Source organism: Pleurodeles waltl, chromosome 4_2 (assembly GCF_031143425.1).
Source record: "Pleurodeles waltl isolate 20211129_DDA chromosome 4_2, aPleWal1.hap1.20221129, whole genome shotgun sequence".
In the NCBI taxonomy this organism is placed as follows: Eukaryota; Metazoa; Chordata; class Amphibia; order Caudata; family Salamandridae; genus Pleurodeles; species Pleurodeles waltl.
The window spans coordinates 608,322,319-608,343,957 of NC_090443.1; the positions used below are offsets into that span (position 1 = coordinate 608,322,319).

The following is a 21,639-nucleotide window of genomic DNA, read 5'->3' on the forward strand; positions in this document are numbered from 1 at the left end:
GCATTTCCAGAGGCTGGGGGAGGCTACTCCTCCCCTGCCTTCACACCATTTTCCAAAGGGAGATGGTGTAACACCCTCTCTCAGAGGAAGTTCTTTGTTCTGCCATCCTGGGCCAGGCCTGGCTGGACCCCAGGAGGGCAGATGCCTGTCTGAGGGGTTGGCAGCAGCAGCAGCTGCAGTGAAACCCCAGGAAAGGCAGTTTGGCAGTACCATGGCCTGTGCTACAGACCACTGGGATCATGGGATTGTGCCAACTATGCCAGGATGGTATAGAGGGGGCAATTCCATGATCATAGACATGTTACATGGCCATATTCGGAGTTACCATTGTGAAGCTACATATAGGTAGTGACCTATATGTAGTGCACGCGTGTAATGGTGTCCCCGCACTCACAAAGTCCGGGGAATTGGCCCTGAACAATGTGGGGGCACCTTGGCTAGTGCCAGGGTGCCCTCACACTAAGTAACTTTGCACCTAACCTTTACCAGGTAAAGGTTAGACATATAGGTGACTTATAAGTTACTTAAGTGCAGTGTAAAATGGCTGTGAAATAACGTGGACGTTATTTCACTCAGGCTGCAGTGGCAGGCCTGTGTAAGAATTGTCAGAGCTCCCTATGGGTGGCAAAAGAAATGCTGCAGCCCATAGGGATCTCCTGGAACCCCAATACCCTGGGTACCTCAGTACCATATAATAAGGGTGTTCCAGTAAGCCAATGTAAATTGGTAAAATTGGTCACTAGCCTGTTAGTGACAATTTGGAAAGAAATGAGAGAGCATAACCACTGAGGTTCTGATTAGCAGAGCCTCAGTGAGACAGTTAGTCACTACACAGGTAACACATTCAGGCACACTTATGAGCACTGGGGCCCTGGGATACCAGGGTCCCAGTGACACATACAACCAAAACAACATATATACAGTGAAAAATGGGGGTAACATGCCAGGCAAGATGGTACTTTCCTACACTTATTCAGTCATCTTTCTTCCCTCCCATGTCAATAGACCTCTTTGCTTCCCGGATCAACACTCAACTTCCGTCATCAGCTGGAGGCCAGATCTGCCAGCTATGGCCACAGATGCTTTCCTTCAGTCATGGCCTCCTTCTCGCCTCTATGCCTTTCCTCTTTATTACTCGCGTGCTAGCTCAGGCCTGCAGACAGCACTCATCCCTTGTTCTGATCACTCCATTCTGGCAGCCTCCAGCTTTGGTACCCAACTCTGGTGGAGCTATCCTCAGATCTTCCAGTATTGATCCCTCCTTTTCCCGATCTGCTCTTGAACCCTCAGGGTCTTCCCCACAGTCTGGTCTTAGAAGGCTCCCTGCATCTCATAGCGTGGAGAATTTTGGGGCTTCCTCAAGAAACCCAGGAATTTCGGAGGAGGCTGACCAGTTCATCCAGCGATACTGGGCTCTGGATACAACAAGGGTTTACAAATCCACCTGGTTGGTTTGGTGTAACTGATGTTTGGACAGGGATTCAGATCCCTTTTCAGCAGATGTAGCCTTTGTGGTGAACTTTCTGGCTTCCTTGGCTTTGAAGGATAAAGCTTATCATACTGTTAATACTTGCAGGTCTGTGATCTCTTCAAAACACATCGGAGTGGATAGAAGGCCCATTGGAGAGCACATTGGTTTGTTGACTTTTAAAAGGGAGTACGTTTTGCTAAATCTCCAGTTCCCAAATACAACACTATGTGGGATGTTAATTCCGTACTTTGATTATTTCTCGCATGATAATGCTGCCTTATCGCTGAAACATTTGTCTGCCAAATTGACTATGGTCTTGTGTTTAGTCTCTATGAAACGTGTATCAGATCTTAAGGCCCTGGATGTTTCCTCCTTCAGTTATTCCTCTATAGGTGTTTACTTTCAAGTCATTAGGCATATCAAAACTAATTTATCTGCTGTACATTACCCCTTTTTTTCCCTCTCAGCCTAAACTGTGTATTGTTAATTGTTTGAGAATGAAAATGTCACTTACCCAGTGTACATCTGTTCGTGGCATCAGTCGCTGGAGATTCACATGTTCTGCATAGCTCGCCATCTGGTGTTGGGTCGGAGTGTTACAAGTTGTTTTTCTTCGAAGAAGTCTTTCGAGTCACGGGACCGAGTGACTCCTCCTTTTGTCTCCATTGCGCATGGGCGTCGACTCCATCTTCGATTGTTTTCCCCGCAGAGGGTGAGGTAGGAGTTGTGTTGTAGTAATAGTGCCCATGCAATGGAGTGACTAAGTATGTACCTATTTAAGGCTAAAATAATATATATACAAATATACAAAGTTGAAGCTAACTTCCGAATTGCTACAGGCTCCCGGGGAGGTGGGTGGGCACATGTGAATCTCCAGCGACTGATGCCACGAACAGATGTACACTGGGTAAGTGACATTTTCAGTTCGATGGCATCTGTCGCTGTAGATACACATGTTCTGCATAGACTAGTAAGCAGTTATCTCCCCAAAAGCGGTGGTTCAGCCTGTAGGAATGGAAGTGGTTTGAAATAACGTTCTTAACACGGCTTGACCTACTGTGGCTTGCTGTGTGGATAGCACGTCTACACAGTAGTGCTTGGTGAACGTGTGTGGCGTAGACCATGTGGCTGCCCTACATATTTCTTGCATTGGGATGTTTCCTAGAAAGGCCATGGTAGCACCTTTTTTTCTGGTTGAGTGTGCCCTTGGTGTAATGGGCAGTTGTCGTTTTGCTTTAAGGTAGCAGATTTGGATGCATTTAACTATCCATCTGGCTATACCTTGTTTTGATATTGGGTTTCCTGCATGAGGTTTTTGGAATGCAATAAATAGTTGTTTAGTCTTTCTGATGTTTTTCGTTCTGTCAATGTAGTACATTAATGCTCTTTTGACATCTAATGTATGTAGTGCCCTCTCAGCTACGGAATCTGGCTGTGGGAAGAACACTGGTAGTTCCACTGTTTGATTTAGGTGGAACGGTGAAATAACCTTTGGTAAAAATTTAGGATTAGTCCTTAGGACGACTTTATTTTTGTGTAGTTGTATAAAAGGTTCTTGTATTGTAAACGCCTGAATTTCGCTCACTCTTCTTAGAGATGTAATGGCGATGAGAAATGCAGCCTTCCAGGTGAGGAACTGTATTTCGCAAGAGTGCATGGGTTCAAAAGGTGGACCCATGAGTCTTGTTAAGACAACATTTAAGTTCCATGAAGGAACAGGTGGTGTTCTTGGTGGTATAATTCTTTTAAGCCCTTCCATGAATGCTTTAATGACTGGTATCCTATATAGGGAAGTTGAATAGGTAGTCTGCAGGTATGCAGATATTGCCGCAAGGTGTATTTTAATGGAAGAGAAGGCTAGGCTAGATTTCTGTAAGTGAAGCAAGTAACCCACTACATCCTTTGGAGTTGCGTGTATAGGTTGGATCTGATTATGATGGCAGTAACAGACAAACCTCTTCCATTTACTTGCATAGCAGTGCCTAGTGGACGGCCTTCTGGCTTGCTTTATGACTTCCATACATTCTTGGGTAAGTTGTAAGTGTCCGAATTCTAGGATTTCAGGAGCCAGATTGCTAGATTCAGCAATGCTGGATCTGGATGTCTGATCTGTCGGTTGTGTTGTGTTAACAGATCCGGCCTGTTTGGCAATTTGATGTGGGGTACTACTGATAGGTCTAGCAGTGTTGTGTACCAGGGTTGCCTTGCCCAAGTTGGTGCTATTAAAATGAGTTTGAGTTTGTTTTGACTCAATTTGTTTACCAGATAAGGAGGGAGAGGAGGAAAAGCGTAGGCAAATATTCCTGACCAGTTCATCCATAGGGCATTGCCTTGGGACTGCCTGTGTGGGTATCTGGATGCGAAGTTTTGGCATTTTGCGTTCTCTCTTGTTGCAAACATGTCTATTTGAGGTGTTCCCCAGAGTCTGAAGTAAGTGTTTAGAACTTGGGGGTGAATTTCCCATTCGTGGACTTGTTGGTGATCTCGAGAGAGATTGTCTGCAAGTTGATTCTGGATCCCTGGAATAAACTGCGCTATTAGGCGAATGTGGTTGTGAATTGCCCATCGCCATATTTTCTGTGCTAGAAGTCTCAACTGCGTTGAGTGTGTCCCCCCCTGTTTGTTTAGATAATACATAGTTGTCATGTTGTCTGTTTTGACAAGAATGTATTTGTGAGTTATAATTGGTTGGAAAGCCCGCAATGCGTGAAAAACTGCTAGCATTTCTAGGTGATTTATATGCAGTTTTGTTTGATGTACGTTCCATTGTCCTTGTATGCTGTGTTGATCGAGGTGTGCTCCCCACCCTGTCATGGAAGCATCTGTTGTTATTACGTATTGTGGCACTGGGTCTTGGAATGGCCGCCCTTTGTTTAAATTTATACTGTTCCACCATAGAAGCGAGAGGTAAGTTTGGCGGTCTATCAACACCAGATCTAGAAGGTGACCCTGTGCTTGTGACCATTGTGATGCTAGGCACTGTTGTAAGGGCCTCATGTGTAGTCTTGCGTTCGGGACAATGGCTATGCATGAAGACATCATGCCTAGGAGTTGTAATATCATCTTTGCTTGTATTGTTTGTGTTGGATACATGCGTTGTATGATCTTGTTGAAATTTTGAATTCTTTGTGGACTTGGAGTGGCTACTCCTTTTGTTGTGTCTATTATGGCTCCCAGGTATTGTTGTACTTTGCACGGCAAAATGTTGGATTTTGCAAAGTTGACGGTGAAACCTAGTTTGTAGAGGGTTTGTATGATTTGATTTGTGTGTTGTAAGCACTTTGTTAGTGAATTGGTTTTGATTAGCCAATCGTCTAGATACGGGAATACATGTATTTGCTGCCTTCTGATGTGTGCAGCCACTACTGCTAGACATTTTGTAAAGACTCTTGGTGCGGTTGTTAAACCAAAAGGCAATACTTTGAATTGGTAATGTATTCCTTTGAATACGAACCGTAGGTATTTTCTGTGAGATGGATGTATTGGTATATGGAAATACGCGTCTTTGAGGTCTAAGGTTGTCATGTAGTCCTGTAGTTTTAGCAATGGTAACACCTCTTGTAGCGTGACCATGTGAAAGTGGTCTGATTTGATGTAGGTGTTTAGTATTCTGAGGTCTAGGATTGGTCTCAGTGTTTTGTCCTTTTTTGGTATTAAGAAGTACAGTGAATAGACTCCTGTGTTTGTTTGTGTGATTGGTACTAATTCGATTGCATTCTTTTGCAATAGTGCTTGAACTTCTATTTCCAGAAGGTCGGAATGTTGTTTTGACAATTTCTGTGCTTTTGGTGGTATGTTTGGAGGGAATTGTAGGAATTCTATGCAATAACCATGTTGGATAATTGCTAAGACCCAAGTGTCTGTAGTTATTTCCTCCCATGCTTTGTAATAATGACCTATTCTTCCCCCCACTGGTGTTGTGTGGAGGGGGTGAGTGACATCCGAGTCACTGCTTGGTTGTAGGGGTTTTGGGGCTTTGAAATTTTCCTCTATTCCTAGGGAATTGCCCTCCTCTGTATTGGCCCCGAAAGCCTCCCCTGTACTGTCCCTGGTAGCTGGACGGTGTTGCCTGCGAGGTGCTGGCTTGTGTGGCCTGACCCCGAAACCCCCCTCGAAAGGGTGTCTTGCGGAAGGTGCTGTAGGTTCCTCTGCTCTGCGGGGAGTAGAGTGCGCCCATGGCTTTAGCAGTGTCAGTGTCTTTTTTAAGTTTTTCGATTGCCGTGTCCACTTCTGGTCCGAACAGTTGTTTTTCGTTGAATGGCATATTGAGCACTGCCTGCTGTATCTCTGGTTTGAACCCAGACGTTCTTAGCCATGCGTGCCTTCTAATGGTCACAGATGTATTAATTGTTCTTGCAGCTGTGTCTGCTGCGTCCATAGAAGATCGTATCTGGTTATTTGATATGTTCTGTCCTTCCTCAACCACCTGCTTTGCCCTTTTTTGAAGTTCCTTGGGTAGATGCTCGATGAGGTGTTGCATCTCATCCCAATGGGCTCTGTCATAGCGCGCAAGTAGTGCTTCAGAGTTAGCGATGCGCCACTGGTTTGCAGCTTGTACTGCGACTCTTTTCCCAGCTGCATCGAACTTGAAGCTCTCTTTATCTGGGGGTGGTGCGTCCCCAGATGTGTGGGAGTTGGCTCTCTTCCGAGCTGCTCCCACTACGACGGAATCTGGTGGCAGCTGTGTGGTGATGAAAACAGGGTCTGTAGGAGGTGCTTTATATTTCTTGTCCACCCTTGGCGTGATTGCCCTACTTTTGACCGGCTCCTTGAAGATTTCCTTTGCGTGCCGAAGCATACCTGGCAGCATAGGCAGGCTTTGGTAGGAGCTGTGGGTGGAGGAGAGGGTGTTGAATAAAAAATCATCCTCGACTTGTTCTGAGTGTAGGATTACGTTGTGGAATTGTGCTGCTCTAGCCACCACTTGAGAATATGTTGTGCTGTCTTCAGGTGGTGAGGGCTTTGTTGGATATGCCTCCGGACTGTTGTCCGACACTGGGGCGTCATATAAGTCCCAAGCGTCTTGATCCTGGTCACCTTGGCTCATGGTGGTGTGAGCCGGGGAATGTGACGGAGTTTGCGCTGGTGAGACGTTAATTACAGGTGGAGGAGAGGGTGGCGGAGTCACCTTTTTCACCATTTTTGTTTGTGGCGCCTGGTCTGTTTGAAACTCCAGTCTCCTTTTTCTCCTAATAGGGGGAAGGGTGCTTATTCTTCCTGTTCCCTGCTGTATGAAAATACGTTTTTGCGTATGGTCCACTTCGGTGGATTGCAGCTCTTCCTCAAACCTATGCTTTCGCATCTGAGAGGACAGTGATTGCTCCTCTGTATAAGAGCCTGGACCTGGGTCGGTTACGGGTTGTTTCGGCACCGAAACCCTGCCTGTATCTTTTTTCGGCTCCGAGGTGGCTTTTTTCTTTTTTGGAGTCGAAACCTCTCGGCGTCGATCTTCGTCGGTGCCGCTGTCTCGGCGTCGAGCCGTTTCTACACCGCTATCTCGGTGTCGTTCCTTCTCTCCAGCACTTTCTCGATCCCGAGAAGGCTGCGTGCCGGTGTCTCGACCGGAGTCGGACGATCTCGGCACTGTTTTGGCCTTTTTCGGTGCCGATGGTCGGTCACCGAACTTATGGGTGGAGCCATGGCCTGGTGGCAGTGGCGTCCCCTGGGCCTTGTCACTTTTCTTATGTGTTGTTTTCGACGTCTTACTCACGGTTCTTTGATCGTCGAATTCCTCGGAGTCCGATTCGTGGATCGAAAAGGTTTCTTCTTCCTCTTGTTCCTCGAACTCTCGGTGCGCTGTCGGCGTGGACGCCATCTGAAGTCTCCTGGCTCGACGGTCACGGAGTGTCTTTCGGGACCGGAACACGCGACAGGCTTCGCAAGTCTCCTCACTGTGCTCAGGTGACAGGCACAGGTTACAGACCAAATGTTGGTCTGTATACGGGTATTTGTTGTGGCATTTGGGACAAAAACGGAACGGGGTCTGTTCCATCGGCGGTGTTGGACACGCGGTCGGGCCGACCAGGCCCCGATGGGGGCTCGAAAACTACCCCGAAGGGCACCGGAGCGCGTCGATCTTCGATGCGGTGTTGAATCTAACTACGCCGATCCCGAACGCAACAATACCGACGAAAATCTTCCGAAATCTACTAACTTTACGTTCCGAAACTCGGAGCGACAGGAACACGTCCGAACCCGATGGCGGAAAGAAAACAATCGAAGATGGAGTCGACGCCCATGCGCAATGGAGACAAAAGGAGGAGTCACTCGGTCCCGTGACTCGAAAGACTTCTTCGAAGAAAAACAACTTGTAACACTCTGACCCAACACCAGATGGCGAGCTATGCAGAACATGTGTATCTACAGCGACAGATGCCATCAAACCTTACGTTTCTCGAACTGCAGATCTCAGAATTTCCTCCTCTTCCCAATTACTTATTTCCTTTCAGAAATCCCACAAACAAGTCTCGGCTCCCAAATTGGCCTCTCAAACCTTTTGGGCAGGGCTAGTTTACATGATTTCTCAGATCTGCAGATTGGTCAAACATTAGTACGCTTAGAACTTTTTTATTGTAAACCTGTAGATCATCCATTGAACACTTATTTCATTGCTTTAAACAAGCATAATGGGAGCCTCTGATTTTGAAATAAAATTGAGATTTTCCTAGCCTTGGTGTCTGAAAGGCTAGATTTTTATTAAAGAGACAGAGGCGAGTATTATCCTGCCATATTTGTATTAACCCTCCCTGTTGCTTCTTCTGCAGTTGTTATGCCTTCAACAAGCTCCGCTGCATCTGGCTGATCCACATCCGGTTTCACCTTGCCTGGTACCTCCGTGCTGAAGTTCAGGGACTTCAGTTCTTCCTCCTTGGCTCCTGTTGGACTTCTTTAAGGATTTCTTCTCCGTTCTACTGACTTTGTTTATAGTTTTAATTTTCTGATCTGAACCTTTTTTTGACTGACTCTCACAAGAAAAGAGGGCTTGTTGCTCTCAGTCAAGTTTGTTATGTGCATACTCGACGTGGGATTGGACACACCATTGTGACGCTATCTGCTAGTTTTTTCTCCCAGGATTTCTGGGATTTGTAGTTCTTGGCTGCTGTTTATTAAAGTAAGAAAATAAATGCATTATACTCACCTCTAAGTCTTTAATAAAATATAGCATTTCAGACACCAAGGCTAGGAAAATCTCAATCTCTACAACATCCTATTTTCTACATTCCTAATGCAGGCAACATACTAATACCAGGTACCGTATAAATTATTAATTAGAAGACGTCTGTCCCATTCTCTTGTCAGGCAATTTTCTGTTATTGGTATTTAAATAGTGTAGTCTATTGACATGATCCTGAATTTTTGTTGCATGCCGAAATTGGGTGTGCTTCTGCGGTTTAAGCCTGTGAGCAAGTCTTAGATGGAAATGTTTAATCATAGGTATTGAATGGTGCGGGTGTCAGTGTCTTAGTCGCTGAGATCTTGGTATATGTCCTGGTATTGGAAAGTACTGCTGGAAAGATTTAAAGACTGCTTATGTATATTTGTCCTTTCATATGCCCAACGATTATACATCACCCAATTGTGGTTGTGTGGCACATCTGTTCTATGTTGTAAGAATGTGGGATCTTCAGCCTAATGTGCTGTGTTTATGATAGCTGTATAAAGGATATAAAGTCTAATGTATGTTATTGTCTTTGTAGTGTCTCATAGTCACTTGTGCGATAAATGCAATCACATGCTCCAATAGAAGCATACCCATTTGTGAAATTTGTCGTCAAAATTCTCCGGTGATCTAGGGCTTAATCTATTCTGTTGTCTTTTAGTGGTATATTTTGGGGACTAATGTTGTTGGGAATTATACAAAAGTTGCCAATATGGCACATCTATTGTGCTTGGTATATGTCTCATGCATTCAGTTACAGGTTTTATCTTGGCAGGAGATGCTGGAAAGGACATTGTGATAGGCAACATTGTATGTATATGATATGCTGGAGGTGTAGACATTCTACGGTCTTCTGTTGTACCACTGTTAGTGGTGTATCCTCATGGTAAATGCTTTTGGGAGCATTGTGATAACTGTCCATATGAAGATCTCTGCTTTGTTACACATATCTAACGTGTTTGGTAAATGTGTGCTGTTGGATGTTGTAAAGCTGTGGAAACATAGCAAACAATGAAAGCTTTACTGATATGACATAGTTAAAATGTAGTTATGAGAGGCATTGATGAAAGCCATCTGTCCCCATCCTTTCACATGAAGGCTCATTAAATGGGGTCTTGAATGCCGGCAACTGGTGATGCTCCAAGGGAGCAAGTATAGAGGAGCAGGAACAGGTCTCTTCACAGATCATGGCAAGGTGTCATGCTGGTGTGCTCAGTATCGTAATGCAGCCATAGTGATCCAGTCAGTGTCGGGCCTCTGTTTAAAATGAGATCATGAAAGGGCTATCTAGAAACATACAACAACTTGTCTCGGGGGCAACAACGATATATTACAATGATACCAGTCACAGCGCATCGTGTTGCTGTGCTCCTCTGCTCAGAAGGTGTTAAGGGGGAGGAGAAACTAAGTTGTTGACATATTGGTCCCTGAAAGAAATGGGGAGTGTCTACGGTTCATAAGGCCATGACTGAGGAGATTTTGAGCATGATACCCTTCTGAATGAAGTTAAAGCCAAATAAAGCTATAGGCAAATTGTGCTAATCTTTGTATATGACAAATGTAACATAGTATGGAAATTATCATCTTACACCCATGAACGACAGATCATAAATATCATGCGAACTCAGTTAGCGTAACAGCCGTCTTGCGTTTCTCAAAAGAAAAACCTCCCAAGTAAAAAAAGGTTCATATTAAAAAGTCTGTCTAGAACCCCCATAATAGTCGAAGGTGTCTGAGGTTCTTATTATGGCAAAAAATAAAAATTGGTACTGGGCTGATTTATTTAAATAATTATATCAATGGCATAAAATTCAAACCCACACTGCCAAACTGGACAGTGGGCTAAAGTCAAAATGAGATACCCGAAAATGCTAGTCCGACTTCCATACGGGTGCCAATAACTGTCCTTCTGGGGCTAAAACAGATGACTGAATGAATTCTGTGAGAGGTGGACTTTTTAATTACTGACGAAATGAATCTTGGGAGTAGTGACATACTCTGCGTTATTCAAGGTGTTCATTATGAGCAATACTTGGACTGGATTTTGCCCATAAATCTTGCACAGTTCAAAACATTTACTGAATAGCATAATATCGGAATCCGAACGCACTTTTTTTTATGCTCAGACACCTTTGTTATTCATGTTTACAGTTTCCATGGAATATACCACAGATATTGTGTATTTGCAGCTTTAAAAGGAAAGTCCTTCCAACTTCTGGCATTTTCAACACGTTCATGACGCTTGATTTTCCATTCCACGTCATCCTCGCTTTATTCCAATTTCAATAGTTTATAAACAGCACCCCTTTCTGTACACTTATACTTGTCAGCTTGCAGGAATAAACAAACTTTATTTGGCTCCCAACATCCCATATTTTGGATTTTACATTGAGTGGTTCAGCGCTGCGTGTCCCAGCTATGACTCATTCACCAAGTAAGGATGGCATCTGGAATGATAGCATAGTATACTCAGAGTAAGTCTTTTATGGGCAGGTACTTACTAATTCAGGTTATTGAAAACAATGGTAATGCAGCCATTATAATTATTCATTCTGTTGAAACCACATTGTGGTCCAATTTATACTGATTCCATTACTAGTTTTCTGTCCTCTCCTGCACACTCAGAATGTTTGCCTCTCTTTATTAAGCTTCAGTCCGTGTTCTAACCTGAGCCAATTTTTGTCACGAGGTTGAAACGTCAACGAATCGGACAATCTAAGTGATTTTTGGTTTCTAAATTTTATTATCTATGTGGAATGGTCGGCTTTGCTATTGCTATTTATATTAATGCCCATCTTTTTGAAATTGCGTACATACTTTCACTATTTCCTGCATCGCCTGAACAGATTCCTTCACCTGTCATGATCACTGTTAATATTATAAACCTTACCAAGTGTTCAAACTGTGATGAGCACCTTGCAGAGTCATTCAGAAACAAACATCACATAACCAAAAAAAAGCACACGCCTTTTATTCCTGATCTTTGACTGAACCTTTCATCCTAAAAGAACTCCACAGTAATAAAATCCTCTTAAATAATCTCTAAATTTAGTTCCGTGTGGAATAATATCACCCAATTCCCCATGGGGAATCGAGTCATCCTGTCTCTTTTATATAGATATTTAGGGGAAGAAAATGGTAGAGCACCCAGTGGTTTTTATCCAAGTATCCAAATAAGTACTGGGTGTTCTGGATGCCCTAAACACGCTGTGTTTAGCGTTAGCAAAGAACTCTTGATTTTAATACAAATTATATGCATAATATACTTACGTATAGGGTCTTTTAGCCAGCCCTCTTCAGCCACCTGTCTAATTGTATGTCATTTCCATTTTTCTACCGCCTACAATGGCATTCTGGATGGGCACTGAGGTAGCCCATTTCAGCCACTGGCTGACTTCACTGTGAGTGAGAACATTTGCCCTTTCACAATGAGCATATCCAGCCAAGATGGCTCCCTTTAGGACCTAAATAAAAAGACTCAAACTCATACTTTAGCTTTTAGCCAATGTTCTTAAGACTGATCAGGGCCCAATAGGTACAAAACAACGTTTTTCCAAAATTCATGACAAAAATAAACAAGTATTGAAGCCAAAAAAGGCTCGCAGCCAATGCCAAGCAGATTAGCCTTTTCAAGGATTGTTCATTAATGGTTAAGCAGAAGAACCCGTTGAGGTGTATTAATATTTCCTAGCTCTTTGTTGCCAATAGTGTGGCACTGAAGCGCTGATTGTTTGGTCCAGGAAGAGAATACATGTGTATGGTAAGAGTGTTGGTTAGTGTGACCCATAAGTGGAAAAATTGGTGACGTGTGTGAACGCCAGAAAGGGCTCAACTCACAGTACTGCAGAAGTGATGCAATATGTAACAAGGACGACAATTAGGCACAACAGCTAAAGAGTGCTTTAGTAGATGGGTACGCAGTACATGACACTGAATGTGGAGATGCTTGAAAGCGGAGGTGGGCATTAACTGTATGTGTAGGTGCTATGTTTGCTGGGCAGAGATGTTCTCAAATTATGATACAGCAAGAGAGAGCAGCTAGATCGATAGATGGAATGGTTCATGGCATGCTACTTACCACAGTTGGGTGTAGATTGCAGTAGGCCCATCTGGAAGGCCAATGTATGGTAACTTTGTAAGCATACCGAGGAAAGAACCACAATAAGGAAAGTACTGCGGCACAGCAAGGGAAATCCACCAACTTTTAGAAGTGGCACCATGAATGTACCAGCCTTAGGTCACTGTTGATAATGTTTCCATCTAGAAGGCTGTCTGTGCATGGAGAAGTACAATAGAAAAGCCTTATGAGGAGGTTTCTGAAATTTGGCAATTTTGGCAAAGGCTTTTAAGCCTCCAAGTCACAGGTAGTAGAGATTGACAATTATTACATGTATGATAGGATCTCAGAAGAAACTGCTTTATTTGATTGATCAAGCCTCACCACCCATATTACCACCCTGTCCTGCAGAAATGAACCAGGGCCCATGGTGGATTAGCCAGTGTCCCAGTATCAACCTCTATTTAGATCTTCAACCTATGTTTTGGCATGGAATTAAGTTGACAGCAGTCCATTTTCTGGTGACTCTCAAAGTTTATAACTATTTGGTGTAAAAGGACAGCCTGGTATTTAAGTCCCCTTTAGAATGTAATGTGGGCATTAATACCTCTGATGAAGACTGAGGGGCAGGTTTAGAGTGAATATTATATGGATGAAGCTTGACAGGAAAAATCGGATCCAGTGTAATGGCATGTTTAGAACCCAATGTCAAACCAGAGGAGAAGGATGGGTTAAGGAACAAGTCAAATACTGTTAACAAGTCAAGTAATACGAGGTTCCCAACTCCATTTCTATTTACTAGATTTACAGATCAACCAAGGTGGCAAAGATGGATGACCCAAATGTACGGACTGGTGGACTTCAATTTTTGTGTCAGCAAGGTATTGATATTTGGTATAATGGTTCTAGTTTGATTAATTTACATAAAAATGGTCCATGGACAGTAAGCCGGTTTTGTCCCTTTTTAAAACTTGGTTTCACACTTACAAAGGCTGTACTTATACAGGGTACAAAAACAAAATAAATACAGTACACATTACAGCTTCCTAATAAACCCCCTATATTGACTGGCCTAAATTCCTTTACCATAAAAAGATTTACAGAACTCTGAATAGCCAGAAAGTAAAAATAAGGGGTACTGAGATAATTTACGAAACTCAAGACAATGCAGGGATGAGGGGAGGGAAGAGACAGGAATAAAAAAAAAATATACATGTAACTTATATTAAGGGAAAACAATACACAAAAAAGCAGAAAAGCAAGGATACCCTGAACCTTCGTTTGACAGAAATAAAACTATTCAAGACGAATTATTGACATTTTTTAATAATCTGCAATACAATTAATGTCGTTTTTCTCAACTGGCTAGATATGACATTTTGAGGTCACTGCGTTAAATTCTGTGTTGAAGAGAGAAATCCAAGATGGCAGGGATGCAGACGTTTTCCCTCTCCCAGTTTGCAAAAAAGAGGAAACGTGGCCTACGATAGGGTGCACATGCTTCTTTAGAGGCGAGCTAAAGGGGGTTCCCAGGCTGTCCAGAAGGCGAATAGGTGAGCTGCTGAGAATGGCGGTCTCCTTCCCTTACCCCTGCTCTCTCAGCCAAGGTGGTGCTGTTGTTGGTACAGAAGAACCTGGGCAGTGTGAAGGTGCCACAATAGGAAGCCGTTTGACAACCCAAATAATTTAATGAATGGCTTATAGTATGTCTGGGGCACTGCTGGCCTAACAGGCAGAAGGTATTCCTGCTTTCAATAATTTATGAGCTGTGTCCCCAAAGAGACTAACCCCATCGAACAGTATGCCCGTTACTGTGGCCTGGACAACCTATGAAAAACCTGGAGCTCTCAACCAGGGATGTCTGCATAGGGAGACTGATGAGCCATACCCCTGACCACAGAATCTTAAGAGCCAAACCATTTCTTATGATGTGTTTTCATGCATTCTGACCACCACAGATAACCTTGCAGAAATGATCTTTTAGGTCATTTGGAGATTGAACACAACTGCTGCGGTGTACCATAAGGCATGTGTTTATTGAACAGGAGGCTTGTGGCACTGAGGGAATGAAACGCTAAACTAACTGATGCAAAGGGGCTGTTTTCCAAGTGTTTCCAATTTCGTGAATTCTCTGTCAGGCAGGTGGGTTGGAGAGGATTCCAGGTTCTGTTTGACACAGGAAGAGGGCTGTGCTACAAGCCCTCCCAAGATCGGTCATCTCCCGGTGCTGATCTATATGTTCTTACCATACATCAATTTTCTGCAGGTACCCATATGGGTTTGTCCCATGTGTTCTTTATAGGTTCCATTGGGGTGTCCTCAAAAGGTAAGAGCAGTTCTTCTGAAGTGAAAGATTGTAGAACGGCTGTCAAAACATTTGATGAAAGAGGTAGTAATGGAGCTGCGTTCTTTGGCACTGAGTGAAAATATGGCATTTCTGCCAAGACCAGACCTGGAGGAAGGTCCACACCGATAAGTGTGGAAAAAGGAACTGACGTCAGGGCACCAAAGTGGGTGCCATGTGGCTTGCGTAACGTCACCACAACCTCGCTTCAGGCATCGTAAAGAAGCCAGAGCCACCTACTGGTGCAGGACTTCTAGGTCAGAAGTTCTGAGGTGAGAAATCTGGAGGTAATAAAATCCATTATTAACCTAATTTATATGAGTTCACCAATAGGCTACACTGCAATAAAAAGGACTGAAAAATGCAATAACGACCTCGGCTGCAAAGCAAAAAAAGAATATCTAAAAAGACTTTACTTGTGATTTTCAAATCCAAAATAGTTAGATGATCCGAAACAGCCTAACATGAATACGACAAAATTATAACTAGCAGGCCACCGACTCCTATAAAAGTAAGGGAACGTCCTGCATGCAACAAAATTCAAAGTCATTGGGAAATTATATTAAAGGTAATAAACCCCAAACTAAAATATATGTGTCAAAAAAAGGCCAGAGCGAGAACAATGATCTGTAATACAGATGCTTTTGTGATTTATTTCAGAAACAAAAGGAAATGGGTGAAATATAGAAATAATTAAGCTGGCATTTGTGGCTCTTAATACAGATAGACGTACAATGAGATCTAGGTAATGGATGCCATAAACAAATTCAAGTTAGGCAAATGCCTAGACTCAGATCAATGTACGGCCTCCCTATAGAGGGGTGCAGAAAAAGAATGGATCTCCGTGCTGTGCAGTTGATTTATTTTAATCAAACAACAATGGTCCTCTCCAAGACGGACAGCACGTTGCCTCTACAATGTAATCTCTTCACTGTTCCATTCTAGAGCAGAAGGCTTTGCCTACAGCAGGATGGTAAGTGATTAAACATACCACTTTTGACATATCCAAGAAACAACACAGCCATATGGAAACTGATTAGCATTAAAAACAAAACAAGCAACTCACTTTTCTTTATTTGTTGTACGAGTTGTTGCAGCAGCAAGTCCTGTCTGAATTTCAGGCGAAAATGCATTTGGTCTTGGAAAAGGCATATTTAATTGAACCTGTGCAAATATTGAAGAAAAGTTACATTAGGCTAAATCTTTAAACTATCGGAAAGTCAACAGCATTCCCAAATACTCCCTTTTGCAATTGATATTTTCATTAATCAAGAGTCTAAGAGCTATAAAGTTAAAATAAGTGCTTGACTTTAGCATTTCTAGGCCAGGGACAACATAGATATATAAAGTTGGATTTCTAATTATTCAATCCTGAGTATTATGTTGTGAGGTTAAGGTACGTTTATGGAAATTAGGTGATATATGAAAGAAAAATGTTATTTACCATGTAAGAATCTGTTCACAGCATGAAGTGCTGTAGATTCATTTGTTGTGCATACTTCTGTCATCTAGTATTGGGCTCAGACGTGTGCAACCTGTGGTTTTTGAAGGAAGTATTTTCGAGTCACTGGGCCTAGTGACACCACCTATTGGAGATAATGAACTTAGGCATTGCCAATGTTAGACTGTTTATTTCCTCGCACAGAGGACAAGATTGGAAATAGAGCTTTGGGATACAGTAAAGATAACCATGCAAAGCATTGAAGATAACTAAAGGAAAGAAAATCTTCAACAACCTAGGTGAACAGGGAGGAGAGCGGGTGCATGTGAATCTACAGCACTACTTGCCACAAACAGATCCTTACAATGCAACATTTTCTGTTCCTGGTATGTATGGCTGTAGATACACATGTTGTGCACAGACTGTAAAGCAGACCTCCCAAAACTGGTGGCTTAGCCTGAGGATGTTGCAGAAGACTGGAAAAGTGTACATAAGAGCTTGGCCAACCTCAGCTTGCTGTCTGGTCAGGACATCCACACAGTAGTATTTGGTAAAGGTTTGAGGAGTGGGCCAAGTAGCTGCTTTACTGATGTCAGCTAGTGGCAATTTGCAGGAAGTTGGATATATATATATATATATATATATATATATATATATATATATATATATATATATATATATATAATCTCAAAGTGAGAGGTTGATAGTGGCAAACTTAGGTAATACTAATGCTCTATTTTGTGGTAGTGTGAGCGAGCAGTAGGCTTATCAGAGGGTAGTGTTAAGCATTTGTTGTACACACACAGGCAATAAATGAGAACACAAACTCAAAGACTTAACTCCAGGCCAATAGGTTTTTATATAGAAAAATATATTTTCTTTATTTTTAGAACCACAGGATTCACATTCTAGGTAAGTACATAAATTGTAGGGTACTTCACAAAGGTAAGTATAGAACTTTGATGTAAAACAGTAGTACGCACACAGTTATGGTAAAAATGGCAAATAGCTATTTTAAATGTGAATACTGCAAAAATCAACACTTCCTGGGGGAGGTAAGTACTGGTTAGTTTTTCAGATAAGCAAAGCACTCACAATTTCAATCTCCTGGGCATTGGCAGTCCACCGTTGGAGGTTCCAGGCAACCCCAAAGCCACAGCACCAGCAACACAGGGCCGGTCAGGTGCAGAGGTCAAAGGAGGGCCCAAACAACATAGGCGCCTATGGAGAACATGGGTGCTCCGGTTCCAGTCTGCTAGCAGGTAAGTACCTGTGTCCCCTGGGAGCAGACCCGAGGGATTTTGTAGAGCACTGGGGGGGGAGGGGGCACACACAAGCATACAAAACACACCCTCAGTGGCACAGGGGCGGCTGGGTGCAGTGTGCAAAGTAGATGTCAGGTTTGCCGTAGAAAACAATGGAGGGACCCGGGAGTCACTCTGGCGATGCAGGCAGGGCACAGGGTTTTTTTTTGGGCCAGCCACTGACTGGGCTAGGATGCGGGCCGCCCTGCTGGTCACTCTTGCACTGGTAGGTGGTTCCTCTCGGTCCTGGGTGCTGCGGGTGCAGTGCTTGGTCCATGCGTCGGGTTCCTTTGTTACCAGGCAGTCGCTGTCGGGGGAGCCTCTGGATCCTCTTTGCAGGCATCGCTGTGGGGGTGCAGGGAGGTCGACTCAGCTTGTCCACATCTTTGGAGTCACCTGGGTGTCCTCTCTGCACCAGACGCCCCCAGCTTGAGTTCAGGACAACCAACACTGCAGAGTGGGAAGACTCACGCTCTGGCGGAAAGCTGGAGTCTCTTTAAAGTTGCTTGCTTTGTTGTTGTTTCTGGACAGAGCCGCTGTCCTCGGGAGGTTCTTGGTCCTTTAGGTGCAGGGCAGTCCTCAGAGGTCGCTGGTTCCGCTGGATGAGTCCCTGTGCAGGTCCTTGGAGTCTGAAGGCAGGCCAGTAGGCCTGGGGCCAAGTCAGTTGTTATCTACGTCATCTCTGCGGGGCTTTCAGGTCAGCAGTCCTTTCTTCTGGTTGCAGGAATCTGATTTCCTGGGGTCAGGGCCGCCCCTACATACTGAATTTAGAGGGGTGTTTAGGTCTGGGGGCAGTAGCCAATGGCTACTGTCCTGGAGGGTGGCTACACCCTCTTTGTGCCACCTCCCTGAGGGGAGGGGGACACATCCTTATTCTTATTGGAGGAATCCTCCAAAACCAAGATGGAGGATTTCTTAAGGCAGGGGTCATCTCAGCTCAGGACACCTTAGGGGCTGTCCTGACTGGTGGGTGACTCCTCCTTGTTTTTCTCCTAATCTCCTCCAGACTTGCCGCCAAAAGTGGGGGCTGTGTCCGGAGAGGCATGCATCTCCACTAGCTGGGATGCCCTGGGGCGCTGTAACAACAGGCATGAGCCTTTGAGGCTCACCGCCAGGTGTTACAGTTTCTGCAGGGGGAGGTGAGAAGCACCTCCAACCAGTGCAGGCTTTGTTCCTTGCCACAGAGAGACAAAGGCACTTACCCCATGTGGCGAGAAACCCGTCTGGTTGTGGCAGGCTGGCAGGAACTGGTCAGCCTAACGCTGGTGTCTGACTGGTATACATCTCTAAGATGCCCTCTGTGTGCATTTTTGCAATACATCCCACACTGGCATCAGTGTGGATTCATTGTGATGAGAAGTTTGATACCAAACTACCCTGATTTCAGTGTAGCCATTATAGAACTGTGGAGTTTGTGTTTGACAAACTTCCTGACCATATACTCTTTATGACTATCCTGCACTTACAATGTCTAAGGTTGGCTTAGACACTGTAGGGGCATAGTGCTCATGCAACTATGCCCTCACCTGTGGTATAGTGCACCCTGCCTTAGGGCTGTAAGACCTGCTAGAGGGGTGACTTACCTGTGCCACAGGCAGTGGGCTGAGGGCATGGCACTCTGAGGGGAGTGCCATGTCGACTTAGCTTGTTTGTGCTGGTGGGGAGAAAACGACTGTGAGGCAGTGTGCATGTGCTGAGTGAGGGGTTCCTAGGGTGGCATAATACATGCTGGAAACCTTAGAGACCTTCCCTGGCCACAGGGCCCTTGGTACCATGGGTACCAGTTACAAGGAACTTTTCTGTGTGCCAGGGCTGGCCAATTGTGGGAACAAAGGCACAGTTAAGGGAAAGAACACTGGTGCTGGGGCCTGGTTAGCAGGATCCCAGCACAATTCTAACTAGCATCATCAAAAGGCAAAAAGTTAGGGGGTAACCATGCCAAGGGAGGCATTTCCATACACATATTACCCAATAAAGCCATAGATGCCCCGCCCCAACCCCCCCCCCCCAACCCCACCCCAGGTGGAATGAGGTCTGGAGTGGGTGAGGAGGGTTCTTTTAGCTTTAGTGTAGAAAGTCTGTATGCACTTGACCAGCCTAAGTGCCACACCTGCCAGTTAAAAGCTAGGAGGACCTCCTCTTTTGAGGTATCCTCCTCAGACTATACTGGCTAGCCACATGTTGACTTTCCTTTTGGGGCAGGCTACATCCCCTCTGTAGTGCCCTGTCTGTTGACGGCACAGCCTATTATCTAAGAGTTTTTTTTTTTTTTTTAAATACCCCTGAGTCCACCTTGCCCTGCTTGACAAAGGTGGTATGATCTGCTTCTCCTACTTTATAGGGTTCTAAGTGAGACTATGTGACGGGCTTACCACTTCCCTCCTGTCCCTCATTTAGGCCTCGTCCCCCCCCACCCCTCTTCTTTGGTACCCTTGTTCTAACCCACTCATCAACCTTCTTGCCCAACTCTCCAGGGCTAGAAAGTTCTGAACCTACTAGATGCTGGTGTAGTTTGTTCCAGGTGCAGTTTCTTAAAACGTGCTCTTTCATAATCGAACTATACAGCCCATCATAAGTGTCCCACTTGTTGCCTTTTATCCAGCCTTCCAGTGCTCTGACTGAGGAATCCACAAAGTCCACCCATGTCTAGTTTTGATCTTTAAGGTTGCCTCTAAACATCAGTCTATATTCTTCTGTCCAGTCCAAACACTTCTATTTGAGTTTCCTTCATATGCTTGTAGGACTCAGCCACATTCTCACTTAGGGTCAGAAATCTATCTCTGCCCTTGACTGAGATTAACTCCTGCAACAGAGAGCCCCAGCACTGGTGACCTAGCCTCCCCATTTTGCAGGCCCTCCCAAAGGATGCAAACCATATGTCAATGTCATCACCATCACTAAACGTGGGGACAATTCCTTTAGTTATTTGAGGGTCAAAGGTTTCCTCATTTTCCACATTACTTTTGCTGCCACCATTGTCATTGAACCTTAAGCATATTTTGACCTTTTTTTCTTCAAAAGCTAGTCTCCTCTCCTCAAGTTCGAGTTTTTTCTCCTCCAGGGAGAGCAGGGCAAACAAATCCTCAAGGAGTCTTACCACCTTAGCAGTAGGGGGTCTACTAGAGAGACTCCTGTCATTTCCCACTGGTGGAGAGGGCCTGGGAAAGGGTGGAGAGTTTTGGTATTCACCTTCTTCCCCATCATGCACTTGGACATCTTCCTCAACCTTCTCAAGATTATCTTCTGAGGACTAGCCCTGTCTCTCTAGCCTTTTCATTGAGGCTGAGGGCCTTCTCAATGTCCTCCTTTTTTACCCTAGCTCTATGGCCAATGCCTCTTGCTTTGCATAGGACTCATAGATCACTGATCTTAACAGCTGGGAGGACTGACAAGTTGAGACTCTTACCAGCCTCCATTGTGCACTAACTTGCACAATGGGGGTCTACAGAGGGCTCCAACAATTCAAATTAAAAATCTGAAAAATGACTTTGAAACTAAGGACATTTCAAGATTTCTAGTGTACTAAAATACTTATGACCAAGTGGTACTGCGAAAAACAAGTTCAGGATCCCACTGCTATAAAAGCAATGTAGGAAAATTGAATATTGTGCAGTGATGCTGATTAGGCTTCATTATGTAATACTCACAAACCCCAAAAGAGAGTCCTTGGATTCACAAATAACCTGTCCTTAGCTCAGTGATGGCAGTGTGGCAAAGAGCAGTCACGCTTTACTAGAGGAACATGTGTGAAAGACTTCAGAGTACCAATATGGACAATAAGTAATCAACATGACTCAAAAGAAATCTGACACCAATGTATTAAAATAAAGCTGATGTTTATATTAACTTAGACACCAAATCAA

At 44.2% G+C, this 21,639-nt stretch overlaps 1 protein-coding gene across 2 annotated transcripts in view; it reads right to left on the reverse strand.

Annotated features, from left to right (window-relative positions):
• SASS6 (SAS-6 centriolar assembly protein) overlaps window positions 1-21,639 on the reverse strand; it is a 171,456-nt gene that overhangs the window by 14,677 nt on the left and 135,140 nt on the right. For both annotated transcript variants that reach the window (XM_069232163.1, XM_069232162.1), the window contains exon 15: window positions 16,098-16,195. In XM_069232163.1, coding sequence (XP_069088264.1) covers window positions 16,098-16,195 — 98 coding nt within the window. The remainder of the gene's footprint in view (window positions 1-16,097; window positions 16,196-21,639) is intronic.